Raw genomic sequence first — 16778 nt, forward strand, 5'->3', positions numbered from 1 at the left:
TTTACCCCAACATTCGTTTCTAGTAATGGGAAGAAATAAAAGCAACATTTCATTTTTCATTTTTTAATAAACTACTTATTCTGATGCAACGGGAGCGGGAGCGGCCGCAACAACTGGAACAACAAGACCTCCAGCAGCAGCGGCAGCCAAAAGCTTCTGCTTCTTGGTCTTCAGGTAAACCTGTAGTTACACACACAATTAGTACCAAATATTTAACATAAGAAAAGCACTAGTGAAGCATCAGCATGCCACTTACCTGAGCTGCAATACGGTCAAGATCTCTCCTGCCTTGAACTGTAAGTTTACGGCCACCATCAGCCTTCTCAATAAGCTTAAGACCTTCCAGGGCCTGGAGTGCTCTCCTGGCAACACCAGCAGAGCCACGGCAGAAGTGGGATGGGCGCACTCCGTTGCTCTTGCGACCTGGACACATAACAATGGGGTTAAAGCACTGAGGGGGTAGTCAAGCAAAGGCAAACAACTATCAACCCCGCATACCTCCAAAGATCTTAGTGATGGCTCCAACACCAACAGGGGAGCGCATGTAGATGTGGCGGACGAGGGCAGCACACCTCACGTAGAACCAATCCTGGTCGAAGGGGGCCAGCTCCTTGAATTTCGCGCTCTTGATAAGGTCAATGAAGTCTGGGACCTTCATCTTGCCAGTCCTACAAAGTAACAAAAATTAGAGCATTTATATACGAAGTGATTTTTGAGAACGGGATGAAGAAATACAAACTTTTTGAGGAAGGCGCTGAAAGCCTTGACGAACTCGTGCTGGTCAACATCCTTGAGTGTGATCGACGGCATCTGTAAGCAAAACAAATATTCAGTAAACAGCACAGGAAAAAATTGGGTCGTGTTCGCAAGCGGCGCAGAAAGGTGTTGGGACACCCAGATGAGGACCGGCTCCAGAACGCCATGAATGGAGGGAGGTAGACATAAGGCACATCAATAAACAGATGACAATAGTGCCATTCAACCGAATTCGGACCCCAGACTGTCAAATGACAGTGAAAATAGCGAAAAAATGAAAGGAAGGTCCATATCTTGAGGGAACGAATAACGAAACTGATGGACGATAGTGCGAAACAAGGGACGGATAGCATCACAGCGAAACGGGGGTTAGCACCATGTCCTGACAAAGATAGGTTAACGTTCGTAAACAGGGTCCATGTAAGAACGCCTAGGCACTCGGAGCTTCAAAGGACGACAAGTGTACTAAATAGCTATATGAAATTACAATAGCTGAAGACAGCGATAAATTCTAACGCAGTACTAGATTTAAAACATAAATGAGAAACTAGCAATGTGGCAGGCATGCATGCCAGCGGCACGTCCCGCACACCTTCCGTGTAAACACTCCGCCCAATCGGACGATTAGCACCTCACTGCAGTCACTTAGAACTTTAATCCATACAACGATATTAACTGTTGTGCCTAGCTTCAAATTTTGGAAAAATACGCCGGAAAAACACTATCGAAAGGTATGGAAACAGACCTTGCTTGGGCTTGCTTAGCCTCCTGAAGACCGGGAACCGGAAAAGAACTGAACAGCGTGGACCTGGGTACGTTCACGACTCTGCCCACTGACCGGAAAGAAGACCAGATTGACCGATTTATTTTATCATGTAGTGTGATGACGAGCAATAGTCGGAAATTTACAATAATTTCTAAAAAAAAATATTTTGCAGTTTTAAACATAAATAAAATAACTTTTGAGTGAGAAAAAAATGCATTTTATCTTTATTGACATTCAGATTCGTAATCATGGAGATGCGAGGCTATTGTAATTTATCGGAGAAAATGTTTTGACGAAAAGTATTACCCGTTTACAAACAAGTACCTAGTTTTCATGTGATTAAGTATTCGATAATTCAGTGACCAACTTTCTGGTAGAATGAACGAATGGGATGCCTAATTAACTAGAAGATTATCTAGCCTCGCTGAACCTCCACTAGACTCTCATTAAATCGTTATTGCAGTTCAACGGTAGACGCTTGGAAATGGCGTCGAGGCGGTGTTTTGATTGATTTCAGTGGAGACTTTTAGAATTACACCGGTGAATACCATATATTTTGTCGGCAAGTTTTCAGTTTCTTCTACTAATTCGAGTCTATCTTATCGATCGAAGTCTGTTTATTTTGTGAAGGACAGAAATGTTGTTCTGGTGACTGTCTAAGGCAGGGCGACCTAGCCTTACCAGTTTAAGGATCTTTCCATTGTAATACCCTGCCACCTTTTTAATTAAGTTTTTTTTTAATCCGTAGGCTATTGCTATGGACCCAAACAGACCAGCGTTCGTAAACTCCTTGGTGGCTATGTATGGAAGCAGTCCAGAACCATCAGATGAAGAGCCCGACGGTCCATCAGATTCAAATACACTTGAAGACGTAGCACAAAGTGTTGAAGAGAGTCCTTTACCTGTCAGAGACAATGTGAAAAATACTTTGAAAGATGATGAAACGTCCATGGATATCACAGAAAATTCTGTAGATCCTTCCAAACCTACTGGTGTTACCCAATCTATGAGTGATGAAGGTGTTTGCCCACCTGAAGAAGAAACAAAGGCAGAGTCTTCAAGCTCTGATCCTATTCCAGAAACAAATGACTTGACAGCCAATGAGGATACTGAATTAACCAGCTCTAAGGAAGTGATTGGTGAGTTAGCTCAGGCTGATACTGCCACTTCCATTGATTCTTCCAGCATGGCAATTGAAAGCCCACATGCCCCAGCGAGTGAGTCAGTTGAGTTGTCAGTGGCAGACCCTGAAAATATTGTTCCTGATGTCAGTCAACCTAATGATGACAAACATATTGGAATTGAAAATGAGGGTCAGGATTCAACTTCAGATTCTGGTGAGGAAACCAATTTAATTGATGAACCAGTAGATAAAGTAGATTCTGTAGAGCAAGCGAGCTCAAATTTAGATTCTGATTACGTGGGTGAAGGTCAAAATACTTTTGAGAAGTTGAAAGTAGGTGCCGAAAGCTCTGCAGCGGGTGCGCCAGGCCGAAAGCTGAGGCAAATACGCCACCCATCTGCAAAAGCAGCTGAAGCTGCTGCCGATGCTGCCTTTGTTGCTGCAGTAACTCCCACAAGAAAAAACCTCAAAGAAGCTAAACAAGCTTCTGCCCTTGCCAAAGTCACTGACGCAGCTGATACTTCTCTCTTGAATAAGAAGTCAAATAGCCGTACTAGGAAAGGGTGTTCTTCCAGCAACATTGATTCAAGATCTTCACCACTTTTCTTTGCTGCTAAGGAAGACAGCAGTTCCAATGAAAACTCTGACACAAGTGATGGCAACCCAACAGCCACAGCGGACGACATGATTTCAAACACTGAAGTTGACTCCAAAGAAGAAACCATCCTAACGACAAACAAATCTACAAGTAGGACTGATGGTGGAAAACCTGTTGGAATCAAACTTAAAATTTCAAAAGAATCTGTTCAAATTTTGGACCCTTCTCTGTCAAAATTAGAAGTTCAAATACCTAATGAATCTGCATCCTCAGAATTTTCATGTTCACCAGGAGGTACAAAGAGAATACGGAAGATCAAAGAAGACACATTGTCACCAAATCCTCCTTTATCTCCAATCACACTCAAAATTGCGAAAAGTAAAGAGGGTCTGGAGGTAGTTTCTACAGAAAATCATCCTCAAGTAGCATCATTGGTTGATGCTGAAGTTGCCAAAGTAGAGAAAATAACTTTAAAACTGTCCAGAGATGAGGGTGCAACAATAGTAAAGCCAGTTGTTGAAGAGTTACCTGAAACCAGACAAGAAAAATTAACTCTTAAATTGGTAAAAGATGAAACTTCTCAGAAGTTTACAACAGTTCATAGTCAAGATGAAGGAGAAGATGCCAGAAGAGGAAAACTACACCTAAAACTTTCAAAAAGTGAAGCCAAAAGGAAAGAAATGGATACATCATCTTCTGAAAATGATGGTGGAAAACTGGAGCGAATTACTTTGAAGCGATCAACAGATAATAATGTAAGCATAGTGCGCTCCAAAGATTTATCACAACTAGAACGCAGTGCTTCTGCAAGTCCTGAACCTGGAAAAGTTGAAAAAATAACCCTTAAGGTCTCTAAGAATGATAATGTTTCTATTGTGAAGCCTGCATCTCCCATTCCGCCAGCAATAGGTGTTGAGAAATTAACCCTTAAAGTGTCTAAAGATGGAACAGCAGCTGTGAGTTCAAAAGCATCTGATGATTTGTTGAGAGAAGGAGAGACTTCCAAGCTTGAGAAAATAACACTCAAGCTTTCTAAAGAGGATGGTGTGAGCATTGTGAAACCAGCATCCCCTGTGCCTGACAAAAAGTCTTCCAAACCGAAAGATGAACCCCTTTCTCCTTTGTCACCTCTCATCATTGCTCGTGGTGAAGAAGTAGAACCTCAGAAAGAGCGTATCACTTTAAAGTTGTCAAAGGCGGGGGGTCAGCCCAGCCCTGTGGGAGTTGTTGATGAACGTTCTAGCTGGTCCATAAAGTCCACTGATTCTGATACTGTACCTTCACCAGTTCCCACTGATCCTACTACACCCAAATCCAGACCCAAACGGGCATTAGCTGATACACCTGAAAATGCACCCAGCTCAGCTAAGAGACTTAAACTATCCAATGTGGATAAGCCAGAAGAGCCGGTACCTGTCTTAAGAGGCCAAAGTGTGAAAAATGAGTTAAAAGAAGAACTAACTGAAGATTGTGAGATTATGGATGATGAAAACATGGATGCTGATGTGCCTGTTAAAGAAGAATCTGACTCAGATCCCTTGAAAATTGAACCTGAAACTGTGAATGATGAGCCCCCTGCTGAGAGGAATACTGAGGACTCCATGGATGTTATTTTATTGGATTCAGAAGAGTCCCAAAATGATCGTGTGCCTCCCTCTGAAACAAGCATTCCTGTTGTCGACGTCGAGGAAAATGAAATTCCCACTTCAAGATATTCAAGACGAAAACCCCGTGGAAGGCCCAGGAAGGCAGTTCTGACTCCAGGCACAGTGTTTCATGAAGTGCCTGCAGTGGCACCTGCAGAGGAACCTGTCACGACTCCTACCAAACCAAAGAGAGAACGTGTACGACCAGAGCCAGCAGAATCTGACCGTCCTAAAAGATCTTGTAAAGGGCGAGAGAAACCTCCTCCAAAGCCACCTAAACCTGTAAAACCTCGAGGGCGAGCTGGTAAGATGTTATTATTGTGCAGCAATCAAAGTAAGCCAACGTTTCTATTCCTTAATTAATTTTTCATGTTTGTCACTTATTTTTTCCAGCGGCGGCCAAGCAAAAGGCAGAACAAAGTATGTTACCAGAGGAACCACAATTATTTGAAGAAGAAACCCGAATGAGTGCTGATTGTGCTGAGACTTCCACCCCTGCAATTTCGGTTGGGAATGCAACAAATGGTCTGAAGTTTGCTAAAGTAGTTGTCTCAAGATTGACAAATCTTGACCATCTAATGCCATCAACCCCATGTGAAACACCTGCAGACAGTCCAGGCCCTCTTAATACTAATGAAGAATCTCAAGCATCTCAGGGCAGTGTGAGCATGGTATCTTCCACTACAGAAAGTACACCAAATAGAGGGAACCGGAAAGGTCGAATGGAAATCAATGTTGATCCAGATGCGTATGTAGTAAACTACCTAATTCTCCTTTGCTGGTTTATTCTTTTGTCAGGTTTACTAACCATATTTGTTTTTATCTTCAGACACGTAGAGTTTACAGTGGATATGATTGCTGAATACATGTGGCCGCCTAATGATGGGCACAGTGAAGCTTACATGGTTCAGGAACAAATTTCTTCTTACCTTGGTGTCAAGTCTTTTAAACGAAAATACCCCAACTTGCAAAGACGGCCAGTAGATCATGATGAACGTCAGTATTTATTAGAACGTAAATTGGTGTCAGAAAGTTTGTGTGATCTTGGTAAGTATTTGTGTTGTAATTTTTATTTTCATATTCCTATTTGAAGTGTAACCATTTTCAATCGATTTTGTTTTCTGTGTAGGTCTCACTGCACTGCCAAGTCATGAAGTATTAGATGTCTTGTGTACTGATTTCCCAGAGAAATTTGAGGAATACAGACGCTTCACTCGGGAGAGAGCTCAACGGGAGTTTTCCAATAAACAGAAAGGTATATTGTATTATGGTTCAATCTTTTTTATGTATGTCTTTGATTTATCAGATCAATCGCTTTCTTGCTCATTTGCAAATATATTTGATTTCAGCTCTGTTGGCTAGTGGAGCTGCTGCTAAAGAAGATTCAAAGAGTAAAGCCATGAGAAACATGGCCTCATTTAATTCTATGTTGAACCGCAATAGAAGAGATCAACGGCGTGCCTGCTTTGATCTGCAAAGCTTTACAGTTCATTACCCTGAGCAACGCCGTACTAAAATGACTGTTCCAAATATTCCTCCAATTGGGGCTTATCCTTTGGCTCTTGTTCCTGGCCAATACACTGACTATTACAAGGAGTATGTATTTTATGCTGTTTGGCTCATGGACAATAATCCTATAATATTTTCCCAGTTAACAATTTTTTTACTCTTGAAATTTCACAGATTTACTGCTGCTGAGCTGCGGTACTTCCCTCTGAATACTGTCCTCTATGGACCTCTTCTACCTCATGAAATTAGGATGCATTCTGGTGGAAGTGACGGTAGCCAAACTGATTCATCAGAGTCAAGTTCATCTGATAGTTCCAGGTGCCTATTTTCTCATCACTCATACCCTCACCTGCACTGTTTGTAATTTGCACACTAATTGTCTATTTGTTTTTTGTTTTTTTAAGCTCTGACTCTGACAGCTCTAATAGTGACTCCGATAGTGATTCTGACAGCTCCTCTGACAGTGAGGATGATTCATCTAGTCAGGTTATGCCAGGAGCGCTTGACAGTCAGGAAGGTGAAGTGGAGAGACCAGATGCAGTCTGTCGAGTCTGTAATGGTGATAGGCTCAAAAACAAATTAGGCCGAGCAGAGCCACTGGTTCATTGTGCTAGTTGTGAAAAGAGTGGTGAGTTTTGGTCCAAGGCCTCAATAAGAATAATGCCATAGTCATTGCATTGCTAATGATTCATCTCCTTTCTTTAGGTCATCTCTCTTGCCTTGACCTGACAGTAGACATGATGTCTCACATTAGGAAGTACGCTTGGCACTGTACTGATTGTAAGCTTTGTGCTCAATGCAATGACACAGCAGATGAAGATAAAATGCTTTTCTGCGATATGTGTGATAGAGGGCAAGTTTTTAGCCTTGTCTTTAACTTCAAATCTTGAAATTTCTCCTTGAAATGAACTTTTGTCTGATTTCGCCTTTAGGTACCACATCTATTGTGTTGGCTTACGCAAGGTGCCTGAGGGTAGATGGCATTGCAAAGAGTGCGCTGTCTGTGCATCATGTGCTGCTCGAGACCCTGGAGGCACAGATGCCTCACAATCCCAAACGTCTCAAGACTCTCCTTCTAAGAGTGATGGCTTACAATGGCAGCATGAGGTAATTCATCTTTTCTTCTGCCCTTTTAGAGTTTTCATTACCCCTTTTACTTACCTGTTGTCCAACTTTTCAGTTCAAAAAAGGTGATAAAGGCACACGAATCTATGTCCGTACTCTCTGTGTACCATGCTCTAAGTAAGTAAAATGAAACACTTCTCTCATTATTGTTGTATGTTTGGTATGTTGGCTGTATAAATTCATTCATTCACAATCTGTTCATGACTCATTATTGGAAGAGCTTGAATTTGTCTTGGTGTTCACATAATTTGTATTATCAATTTGTGTATCTGAGGGGGAAGCTAAGTGATGGAATAGATAATATTAAATGGGTGGTCTTGTACAGGTTGTGGAAAAAGGGAAGATACTGCCGACTTTGCTGGAAATGCTTTACCAACCAACCTGAGGAGGAAGGGCTTATCAACTGTTCTATCTGTGATCGCTGGATGCATGCTGGTATGGTGCCTTTCATTTTCATTTACTCCAAAAGGGCAATCACCATTTGCGCTCATAAATTGTCACATCCTGCTTGAATTTCCAAAAGAACTGCTAAAACATGTATTTCTATTTTTCAAATTGGTGTGCATATTTTCTACTCTTAAAAATTTACAATGGTTTTTGTTTTTATTGCAGATTGCTGTCGTAAAGCAGGGCAAGTGATTGATAATGAAAAATTGGGTAGTTACATCTGTGAGCTCTGTCAACAGAAGGGAGTTCATGTTTCAGCATTAAAATCACCGGGAAAAGTTATGCGCTAGATTATTAACTTAACTTATATTTTGACCTCATGTGTAATAATGACTTAAAAATGTGCAATTGTACAGAAGTCTTCTGTGTATGTTTTGTTGTAAGTTCTGTGGTATGTATTATACTGCAATGTTAATATTTGTAATAATTCTGTTGCAATGTTTGCACTGTTTTGGTTATTGACATCGGCATTTGTACTATGTGTAATTAGCCATAAAACTTTTTCACTGATGTAATTAAAAAATTTCCATGAGCTTATCATCAAAATCATTTACCCTCTCCACCTTACACCCACACCTGGCCAGGCAGGCAGCGAACAAGCTGTACGACAAAGGGAGGGGGGCTACTGGGCTCGAGTTCGCGCCAAACAAACAAGTTACGTTACGTTTACGCTATGCGCTTCCTTGCGTTCAACATTGTGTTAAATGAGAGGAGGTGCGGGCATTTAGAAAATATGTATTTTTTCTTACTTTATCACTATGTATTGACGAATTTTCTAGCTACCTGCATCAAAAAGTTCAGAAAAGTTTTCGGGCGCGACCCTAGCGCCACCGCACCGCGCCAAAATTTCCACACGGTCACGGCCAGTCGGATGCCGTGAGGTAGCGGCGTTGTTTGTATCGTCAAGTTTATTATTGTTCTTCTTGCTTTCAAGTGGTCGGCTTCGGTGCAACAAACGATTAACAAGCTTGTTTCGGTGTTTTACTGCATGAAAGAAGTGCACAACCTTTGAAAGGAAAATGCAATATTGTCACAGCTGACTTGGCATTGTGAGTTTGGTTTCAAATGTTTCCCTGTTGTCTTAAAGTACCGACTTTGTTCGTAGTGGGGCTATGGTTGCCCGTGCATCGTTGATGCTGACACTGTTATACGGTTCTGAACCGTAGCGTTTCCGCGTCCTTGTAGCTTCGGATCGTCCAGTTGGTTTTGTATGTTCGTCCAATTCGGTCTCCTCTTGCGTTGTCCCCGAGGCGTCGCTGGGGCGGCATCGTAGAGCCGCATTTTGGTGGTGACGCTGCCAGTTTGCCGTCCATGCCGCGCATGCCCGCGTTTTTCGTAGGGCAGGCTGCATACGCTTGTCGCTGGGCACCATGTTAGGTTAGCGGTCAGCCGCTTTCCCTCAGTTCTGTTTTCGGGGTGCCAAGCCCGAGTCTGTCAAATAACGTAGCTTCTCCCCACTGCCCTATCATTTCTCTTCTCTTTCCCTTGCGTCTGCATTAATTAACAGTCACTGTATTCAAGTCTAGCACCCTGCTTGCCCAAGTTTGGTCTGTAAGTTGTCATTGAAGTTGGTGATTTTGTCTTTAAAGCCTTTTTAAGTTATGATTTAGTGGATCAGCATCATTACCCCTTGTGCATTCTGTTGGAACTGTTACTTTTGGAGCATTCTTCCATTTGTTTTACAGGGGATATTAGTCTTGAGCAATTATTGAATCTGCACCAAGCGAATCGGCAGCGAAGAGACTTTTCCGATGCAACAACCTTTATAGTGTCTCATTTTTGATTTTATCTCTTTCAGAATAAGCTGTGAATGATTTAAACTCCACTATCTTATTAGTACGTATTGACTGCAATGACTACGCTCACTCGTAAAGGCCGCAAAGGCAAGCTTGGTGCAACTCGCAATAGCCTCACCGAAGATACTCCCGAGCTTGTGAATGGAGCCTCAGTCGTGAAGGATGTGTTGGAGCGCACAGACGTAAGTGCCATTTCATTTTTATCTTAATATCAGTCTTTTCTTTGTAGTTTCTCCCATATTTATTATATTTCCGTTATTTTAACTATTTCAGGAATTGTCAAAAGATGACATTGAAGATAAAGTACCAACAGACCATGATGAGAGGAAAAAACCAAATGACGACGATGCATCTGATAAGGGAAACAGTGCAACTCCTTCTGATTTTCATGGATTCGATGAAACACCTGATCCTAATGGAGCCTCTGTAGTTAACAAGCTTGTTGGTAAGTCAAATATCTATGCTATTTTTGATTCTTATTGGATTGGAGCTAGAATTACGATTGCCTATCTGCAGGCAAATATGAAGCAGATCTGGAGAACAAGGATTCTTCCTCAATGAAAGAGAGCAATGAAGTTGCAGGAGAATCCCAAGATGGTCACAAAGTACTCGGTCAAGATATTTACACGGACAGTGAAGATGAATCTCCTAAACAAACCAAAGGAACTAAGCAAGTCAAAGCGTCATCCAAAAAAAGGTAAACTGCCATGTACTAATGAATTTTTTTGAGCTAACTATTGTTATTATTAATTTTGCAGACACTTTTACTTGAGTTCGATCATTTTATTTATCTGTTTGCAGGCCTTTGGAGAAACTGGCTGAGGAGTTCAATGACGATGAAAAGCCAGCTGCATCACCTCCTTCCAAGCGTGCAAGGAAAAAGTCTGTTAAAGCGCGAGAAGCTGCTGGAGACAGCATGGACAACATGAAACTTTTGAGTGAAGTTTCTTCTGAAGTTACTAGTTCTGAAGATATTCCACGCAAAACCAAAGGTAAAGTTAAAAGGAATTTAGCTTCTGGTCCTAGCAGATTATTTTGCTCTGAGTTAGCCTGTATGTTGAAAGCAGGTGTCAAGCATTGTTGTTGGCTCTGGTCATTACCATGGAAACAATGATGGAGTCTACGTTTAAGAAGAGCTGTGTTCTATTTGATGCTCTTGAGTTGATTGTAGTTCACAATGGTATGCTGAAATGTGGCAGGAATAGATTTTAAACTATTGTTACATGGCTTAGTCAATGATCTGCTAGGGCATTAGTTTTTGTAACCTAATGGTCCATGCATGTGCAAATTTTGTTTCTAGTTTTAATTTATACTTTTTCATCTATTCAAGGAGTTAAAGAAGAGGTTCATCCAGAAGTTACAAGTTCAGCTGGTGCCAAGAAATCTCAAGAGAATAAGGACACCTCTGCTCGCAGAGGAAGGAATACTGCGGCTCGGGATGCTACCGATCCCATTTACCTCAAACCTTTTGAATTGGGTGGGTGTTATCTGTCAATTACCAATTTGGAGAAGTGTGTTTACAAACAATTACTTTGTGTTTTATGCGAATTGTGGCTTCAGGTTGGAAGCGGGAACTTGTTTACCGAGGTACTGGCCCCAGAGGAAGTAATGATGGGAAGAGGTCAGGCGATATCTATTATTACACCCCTGAAGGAAAGAAAGTCCGATCAAGAGTGGAGATCTTGGAACATTGTTAGTATTTTCAAGTTGTGTGGCTTTGTGACTTCTGAGAGTGATCAAGGAATTAACAGTACCATCTCAATCATTTCAGTGAAGGGCACAGATTTGAAAGTGGATCATTTCTGTTTTATGAAAGACCCAATTGGCATTAATGACCCTACCAAAGAAATCATCCGAGAAGCATCTGTTCGAAAATCTAGTGTGGTTAGTGGTTTTCTCGATTTCTTTGATCTCTTACTTGTTTGTAATTTATTAAGGATTGTTTCTCTCGCAGCATGAGGCAGCCCCCTTGAAACGTGAGAAATCACCTAAAATTCCCAAACAGAAGGCACTGAAGGGAGCCAATGCAGCAGACTCTCCAGCCCATTCAGAAGACGCATCTAATGCATCAGCTGCCGGATCAAATGGTCCAAATACTAGCCCATCAAGTACTCCGTCAACCAAAGCAGTAACACCAAGAGTTGTTCTCAAGTCCTCCAGCAAGGCAAGCCCCAAGCCAGGTCCCAAAGTTAAATTAACTCCTTCCCGAAAATCTACTGGAGATTCACCGCCAACCAAAGGGAAAGGTACTTACTGTTTGTTGAATTTCTTTCTGTTTGATATCATGAGTGTTTGTTGACCTGTTTGTTCCCTCTCCGTTGAAGTTGGAAGGCCAAAGAAAGATGCTAACAAGACTGCTGAAACAGTGGCTGAGACTGGCACACTGCCCCCTACTTGGGATCCAAGTGATGACGCGCCGGCTGAGACCCCTGCAAACTCTACCTCAGCCCCGTGGAAAGCTAAGTGAGTATACTGTCAAGCTACTTTTTTGTGGGGCATCTTCATTGCTTGCAGTCACAATTGTCTGAGTGGTGTGGTGTGGGTTTTTGTGGAATCCTTCTCACCTCTCCCTACCCTCTCCCATTCCCAATGACTGTTTAGGATCAGTTTTGCTGCGATCAGCGCTTGTGCTGCCGGACAGATGACTTCTCAAATCTTGTATACCTCAGTAGAGCCTTATGCATAAAGCCTGCCCCAGTGCGTCTGTGCCTGTGCCAGCCTGTGCCATTGTCCCTGATTGTGTTGTCCCCGTCTAGCTCCGTGCCGCGCCCGCCCGCGCCGCCCATGGCCGGTCCCACTCCGACCGAACCGCCAGCCCCGCCCCAGACTGTTGCCACCATCGGTGGCCAGAAGTTCATTGTGGTGCCGAAGCACAACCTGCTGTCCGTGTCCCCCGGAGCAGCTCGCTCCATTAGTCCATCGACGGCACCGTCAGGGGTCTATTATGTACCCGGCTCCGGTGGTGGTTCTGAGGCCTCTATGTAAGTGTTAAACTTCAGATGGATCATTTTTGCACTTCATGAGTTATTGTTCAATTGTAGGCAGTGAGAAGATGATCAGTGCTTATGTTGGAAAGTGCCTGTTGGGTGGATGTGGGGGGAGTTATATCCTCGGAGTCTTCCATCTGCAAAGGCGTTTTTTATGCCTTGGCGGGCAGTTTCCCATGTTAATATTCTCAGTTTCTTTAGGTTGTATTTTAATGTTTCTTTTTTTTCCAAAGAGATTGCAGGGGTCTGTGAATTTTCATTATGTACTAAATAGTGTTGCTTGTTTGCTCAACACGTCTCTCCCTCTCCCTTTCCCTCCTACCCACACCACTCAACTTCCACATTATCTTGTGTTTTATTTTCTAAATTTTCATTTAAAAATGTTTTTCTTTCTTTTCTAAAAGTAAAAACAAATTTTACTGGTAGAAAAACTGATTTAATCATCACTTGTGTGTGATTGCAGGCCTAAACGTGCAAAGATTGCCGATATTGCAGATGCCACTGTAGAAAGCTCTACTACTGCATCTCAAAGTAACATTCGAAGCATGGAAAACTTCATTAGTGATCTCTCCAATGGCTATGGAGCTCTGTTCCATGTCATGGGTTACCTGAAAGTACAAGAACTTCTGCGAGCATCAAGAGTGTGCCGCATGTGGAGAGATTTGTCCTTACATCCTAATCTGGTAAATAATTTGTAAAATCTTAGCTCCTGCAACTTCTCTTCCAGCCGTATATTAATTTGTTTTCCCATTGTTTTATTTAGTGGCACACTGTACGAATGAAAAACTCACAAGTTACTGACTGGGATGGTTTTGCTGCTGCACTGAGTGCTAGAGGCACTCGTGTTCTTGATTTGCGCAAAATGCTTGCCCCTGGTCATCAGGATGATATTGAACATATGTGGTCAGAGTTCTGTCGTGTTATAGAAAAGGCAGACAATTTACAGCGTGTTGAGCTGTCTCGATGCCCTGCCAGTGTTGTTGAACAATTGGCCAAAAGCTGTCCCCAGTTAAGAGTGATAAATGCTATAGCTATCAGGTATGTTGCTTGCTTCTTTCTTTGCAACCATGTTACCAACCTAATTTTTTTAATCTGATCTTAGTAATTAATTTATGTATACATTTTGGTTCTTCATAATTTAGGAGTGAAGAAGTGGATTTAGAATCTATTCGAAATGTTCCATTGCTTGAGGAACTACGGCTGAAGAGTCACAATGGAATGAGTATAACTGGAACTTTAAATCCCCTTATTTACTGCCGGCTGAAACATTTGGTGAGATACTAATCTTCTTAAAAGTTCTTTCAGGATGTATACATATTTTATTTGTATTCTGTCTAAATAAATGTTTTATTTAATTATTTTACAGTCAATAACTTCAGTGAAAAATCTTGGTTCTTGCAACATTGAGATTATCAGTGAATTGGAGAATCTGGAATCACTGGAACTAGGAGACTGCATTAAACTAAGTGATGACTTTGGTCCTGATCACTTGTCAAAGTAATTCATTCTTTTTTTCCTTTTTTGTTCAAAATTAACATCTCTTGTTTCTTGTATCTCAAATTTTTGTATGCTTTTGTAGGTTGAAGAAACTTCAACGTCTACGCTTGGAAAAAGGGCAGGTTCCTGGTTGCCCTGTAATTCCCATAATCGAGAGCATTGCTCAACTCCCTGCTTTGAGGCAATTGGAGATTATAAACTTTGACATGAAACCAGGCTTTGACAAAGCTCTTGCTATGTGCAAACAAGTGCGGAGGCTACTTATCATCCCAACCTATATAACCACAGTAAGAGGATATTTTATTTGAATCGCTTTTCCTTCTCTCACTATTGCAATGAGTGGTCAACTAATTCTTCTTTGATATTTTTCAGTCTGCAACGACAAATCACATTGTGCTGTGCAGCTTACCATTGCTCGCTGACACTTTGGAGTACCTTGTGTGGGGTCTTACTTTAGAATTGACAAGAGTTACTGATCTCTTCATTGATCAATGTGAGGCCCGTAAAGGTGCTCAAGGATCAAACAAGAGTAACCCGTTCACTGGGGAGTGCATCCCTATTGTGAAACCCGTTCTGGTAAGCAGGCAGCCAATTTGTGACCATGATACCGGTAGTACTGTCAGATATCTTGATTGTTGTAATAAATCTTTGTTATATTTTCTTTCAGAATGATGAAAAGGAAACCAAACCAGAACAAAATGGAGAGTCATCAGAAAACAAGGAACCAGTTGAAAAGATGGACGTCGATGATGAGAAGACAGATAAGGAAGCAGTGAAGGAAGATGAGCAGGCAGCTAAGGACAAAGAAGACGAGGAAGATGAAGTGGAATACCTGGCTCGTGGTTTCCGCACACTTTCTTCTCAGAATCAACCTGAGCAAAGTACTATCCCTCCTGTTAGTATTCTCCCAATTCCAAAACTGCACAAACTGTTAGTGCAATTGCTCCCAACAACACGAATTAAAATCCTTAAAGTGCCTTTCCTCTCAACTTGGAGGCAGACCTTCCCTGAATTGTCAGGCTTTTAATGGATCATTGTCTTTTTCATCATCTGTACATATTCAAGTGTTCTTCAGTGCATGAAGTTGCATCATAATTCCCTATATTTATGAATTTCCCAAATGATCAGTTTTATCCCAGTTCTGTAGATTATTCATACTACTTAGTACCTGTGTGGTATATATTCAAAAATTGTGGACTTTCAGTAGGGGAAGGAACAAACATCGCCCATTTACTGAGTGTGATTTGATGAATATATAAACTTTGTAGAAAAGTGTAACAACCACAAATTGGAAATATGAATGAGTGTGAGCATAAATGAGTATTTCTTGTATATTTTCATTGTGTTAGAAATTCTATTTGATTTTGTTTATTTACGGAGATAAATATCAATACTTTTTCTACAATTCGTTTTATACCAATGTACAGTCCGCCTTTCATGTGTGAGTTGGCTCTAATGGTGCCTACACATATGTGTGTACTTCTACCACAATAAAATCTCCAAGTCTTTAATTACTTAATGTGAATTTCTTGCACAATGGTCACGTTCCAAAATAAGTGTGAGTATGTGCTGACAAAGTTTACTTTTTTTTTAATGCTTTTGACCTTAGAATTTATCAGTTTAATGCATTGAAATGTTGTATTAGTTTGTGATGTTCAATGCGAGCATGAAATGTGTTGTTACATTGTTCGCATCAGGCATGGCAGTGCAACACTGTAGAAAATCATAGCCTGGAACGTTACCTTTTAAAAACTCTTTTAATTATACAAATCTTGTACAGACAGCAAAATAAAGTTATTTTTAAATTTTCATTTCAGTTTTTTTCCACTTTATTAACTTGCGATCACCTCACCCCACACACTAGCATTGGCTGGCATGACACAATCCAGCGGTCTCCGTGGCGCCGGCGCCTGCGAGCCTTGCGAGTGCAGTACCACTGCGGCCCTGGCCGGCCCTGGCCCTGCCACACTCCATAACGCATTGTTCTACTTCCCGTCCCGAAGCCGGTGGAAGAAAAGGCGTCTCCGCTTCATTGGTTGCGCCGCAAGGGCCGCAAGGGCCGCAAGGGCCAGATCGCGATGACGGGATGCAATGACGCAATGCGGGCGGGTCGCTGGCGCGTGTCGCACCGCGCCGCCGCGGCACACGGGGCTCACGGAGTGCCGCGACGGCACTCCGGCACGCGCCGAACGTCGCTCCTGTGAATACCCCTCGCACTGAAGACAACCGCGCCAGGCGGGGAGGGAAGGCCCAAACCGCGACGGGACGCGCCGAACGTCGCTCCTGTGAATACCCCTTGCACTGAAGACAACCGCGCCACGGAACCCAACCGCGACGGAGCGCGAACGTCCCTGTGAATACCCCTTGCACTGAAGACAACCGCGCCACGCGGGGAGGGAAGCCCCAAACCGCGACGGGACGCGCCGAACGTCACCTGTGAATACCCCTCGCACTGAAGACAACCGCGCCACGTGGGGAAGGCCCAAGCCCCGACGGGACGCTCCAAGTGCCGCACCTGCGAATAACCT

At 42.4% G+C, this 16778-nt stretch overlaps 3 protein-coding genes across 13 annotated transcripts; 2 read left to right on the forward strand and 1 right to left on the reverse strand.

The window, feature by feature from the left end:
• Window positions 1-47: 47 nt before the first annotated feature.
• LOC117642778 (40S ribosomal protein S19) lies at window positions 48-1598 on the reverse strand. 2 transcript variants are annotated; one of them, XM_034381313.1, is made up of 5 exons: window positions 1502-1598; window positions 740-810; window positions 499-668; window positions 257-423; window positions 48-180 (listed from the first exon to the last, which is right to left on the reverse strand). In XM_034381313.1, the coding sequence occupies exons 2-5, from the start codon at window positions 808-810 to the stop codon at window positions 76-78; spliced, it is 513 nt and encodes a 170-aa protein (XP_034237204.1). In that variant the 5' UTR covers window positions 1502-1598; the 3' UTR covers window positions 48-75. The 2 variants fall into 2 exon arrangements, with proteins under 2 accessions (XP_034237204.1, XP_034237212.1); XM_034381321.1 differs by lacking the exon at window positions 1502-1598 and adding an exon at window positions 1349-1488.
• Window positions 1599-1900: 302 nt separating this feature from the next.
• On the forward strand, window positions 1901-8507 carry LOC117642710 (supporter of activation of yellow protein). Of its 4 annotated transcripts, none has more exons than XM_034381188.1 (13): window positions 1901-2170; window positions 2271-5193; window positions 5283-5637; window positions 5719-5936; window positions 6019-6144; window positions 6239-6485; window positions 6573-6716; window positions 6803-7026; window positions 7104-7251; window positions 7331-7505; window positions 7579-7640; window positions 7849-7958; window positions 8136-8507. In XM_034381188.1, the coding sequence occupies exons 2-13, from the start codon at window positions 2280-2282 to the stop codon at window positions 8258-8260; spliced, it is 4848 nt and encodes a 1615-aa protein (XP_034237079.1). In that variant the 5' UTR covers window positions 1901-2170; window positions 2271-2279; the 3' UTR covers window positions 8261-8507. The 4 variants fall into 4 exon arrangements, with proteins under 4 accessions (XP_034237079.1, XP_034237070.1, XP_034237062.1 ...); XM_034381179.1 differs by having other exon boundaries at window positions 1902-2062; XM_034381171.1 differs by having other exon boundaries at window positions 1903-2084.
• Window positions 8508-8830: 323 nt separating this feature from the next.
• LOC117642738 lies at window positions 8831-16061 on the forward strand. 7 transcript variants are annotated; one of them, XM_034381234.1, is made up of 18 exons: window positions 8831-9019; window positions 9769-9948; window positions 10040-10211; window positions 10283-10463; window positions 10568-10758; window positions 11097-11243; window positions 11327-11458; window positions 11538-11650; window positions 11721-12012; window positions 12091-12229; window positions 12523-12747; window positions 13217-13436; window positions 13517-13791; window positions 13896-14025; window positions 14120-14250; window positions 14333-14537; window positions 14623-14826; window positions 14918-16061. In XM_034381234.1, the coding sequence occupies exons 2-18, from the start codon at window positions 9823-9825 to the stop codon at window positions 15275-15277; spliced, it is 3243 nt and encodes a 1080-aa protein (XP_034237125.1). In that variant the 5' UTR covers window positions 8831-9019; window positions 9769-9822; the 3' UTR covers window positions 15278-16061. The 7 variants fall into 7 exon arrangements, with proteins under 7 accessions (XP_034237125.1, XP_034237161.1, XP_034237172.1 ...); XM_034381270.1 differs by having other exon boundaries at window positions 10343-10463; XM_034381281.1 differs by having other exon boundaries at window positions 10349-10463.
• The last annotated feature ends 717 nt before the right edge of the window (window positions 16062-16778 follow it).

Source organism: Thrips palmi, unplaced genomic scaffold (genome assembly GCF_012932325.1).
Source record: "Thrips palmi isolate BJ-2018 unplaced genomic scaffold, TpBJ-2018v1 HiC_scaffold_1, whole genome shotgun sequence".
Lineage (NCBI taxonomy): Eukaryota > Metazoa > Arthropoda > Insecta > Thysanoptera > Thripidae > Thrips > Thrips palmi.

Excerpts from the sequence above, each read along its gene's own strand:
- LOC117642778 (XM_034381313.1), bottom strand. The coding sequence starts at position 810 with ATGCCGTCGATCACACTCAAGGATGTTGACCAGCACGAGTTCGTCAAG. Across the intron at positions 669-739 it reads TTCAGCGCCTTCCTCAAAAA|GACTGGCAAGATGAAGGTCC; the intron begins GTTTGTATTTCT and ends GTTACTTTGTAG. Across the intron at positions 424-498 it reads CATCACTAAGATCTTTGGAG|GTCGCAAGAGCAACGGAGTG; the intron begins GTATGCGGGGTT and ends TTATGTGTCCAG.
- LOC117642738 (XM_034381234.1), top strand. The coding sequence starts at position 9,823 with ATGACTACGCTCACTCGTAAAGGCCGCAAAGGCAAGCTTGGTGCAACT. Across the intron at positions 11,651-11,720 it reads CTGTTCGAAAATCTAGTGTG|CATGAGGCAGCCCCCTTGAA; the intron begins GTTAGTGGTTTT and ends TTTCTCTCGCAG. Across the intron at positions 14,827-14,917 it reads CTATTGTGAAACCCGTTCTG|AATGATGAAAAGGAAACCAA; the intron begins GTAAGCAGGCAG and ends ATTTTCTTTCAG.
- LOC117642710 (XM_034381188.1), top strand. The coding sequence starts at position 2,280 with ATGGACCCAAACAGACCAGCGTTCGTAAACTCCTTGGTGGCTATGTAT. Across the intron at positions 5,638-5,718 it reads ATCAATGTTGATCCAGATGC|ACACGTAGAGTTTACAGTGG; the intron begins GTATGTAGTAAA and ends TTTTATCTTCAG. Across the intron at positions 7,027-7,103 it reads TGCTAGTTGTGAAAAGAGTG|GTCATCTCTCTTGCCTTGAC; the intron begins GTGAGTTTTGGT and ends TCCTTTCTTTAG.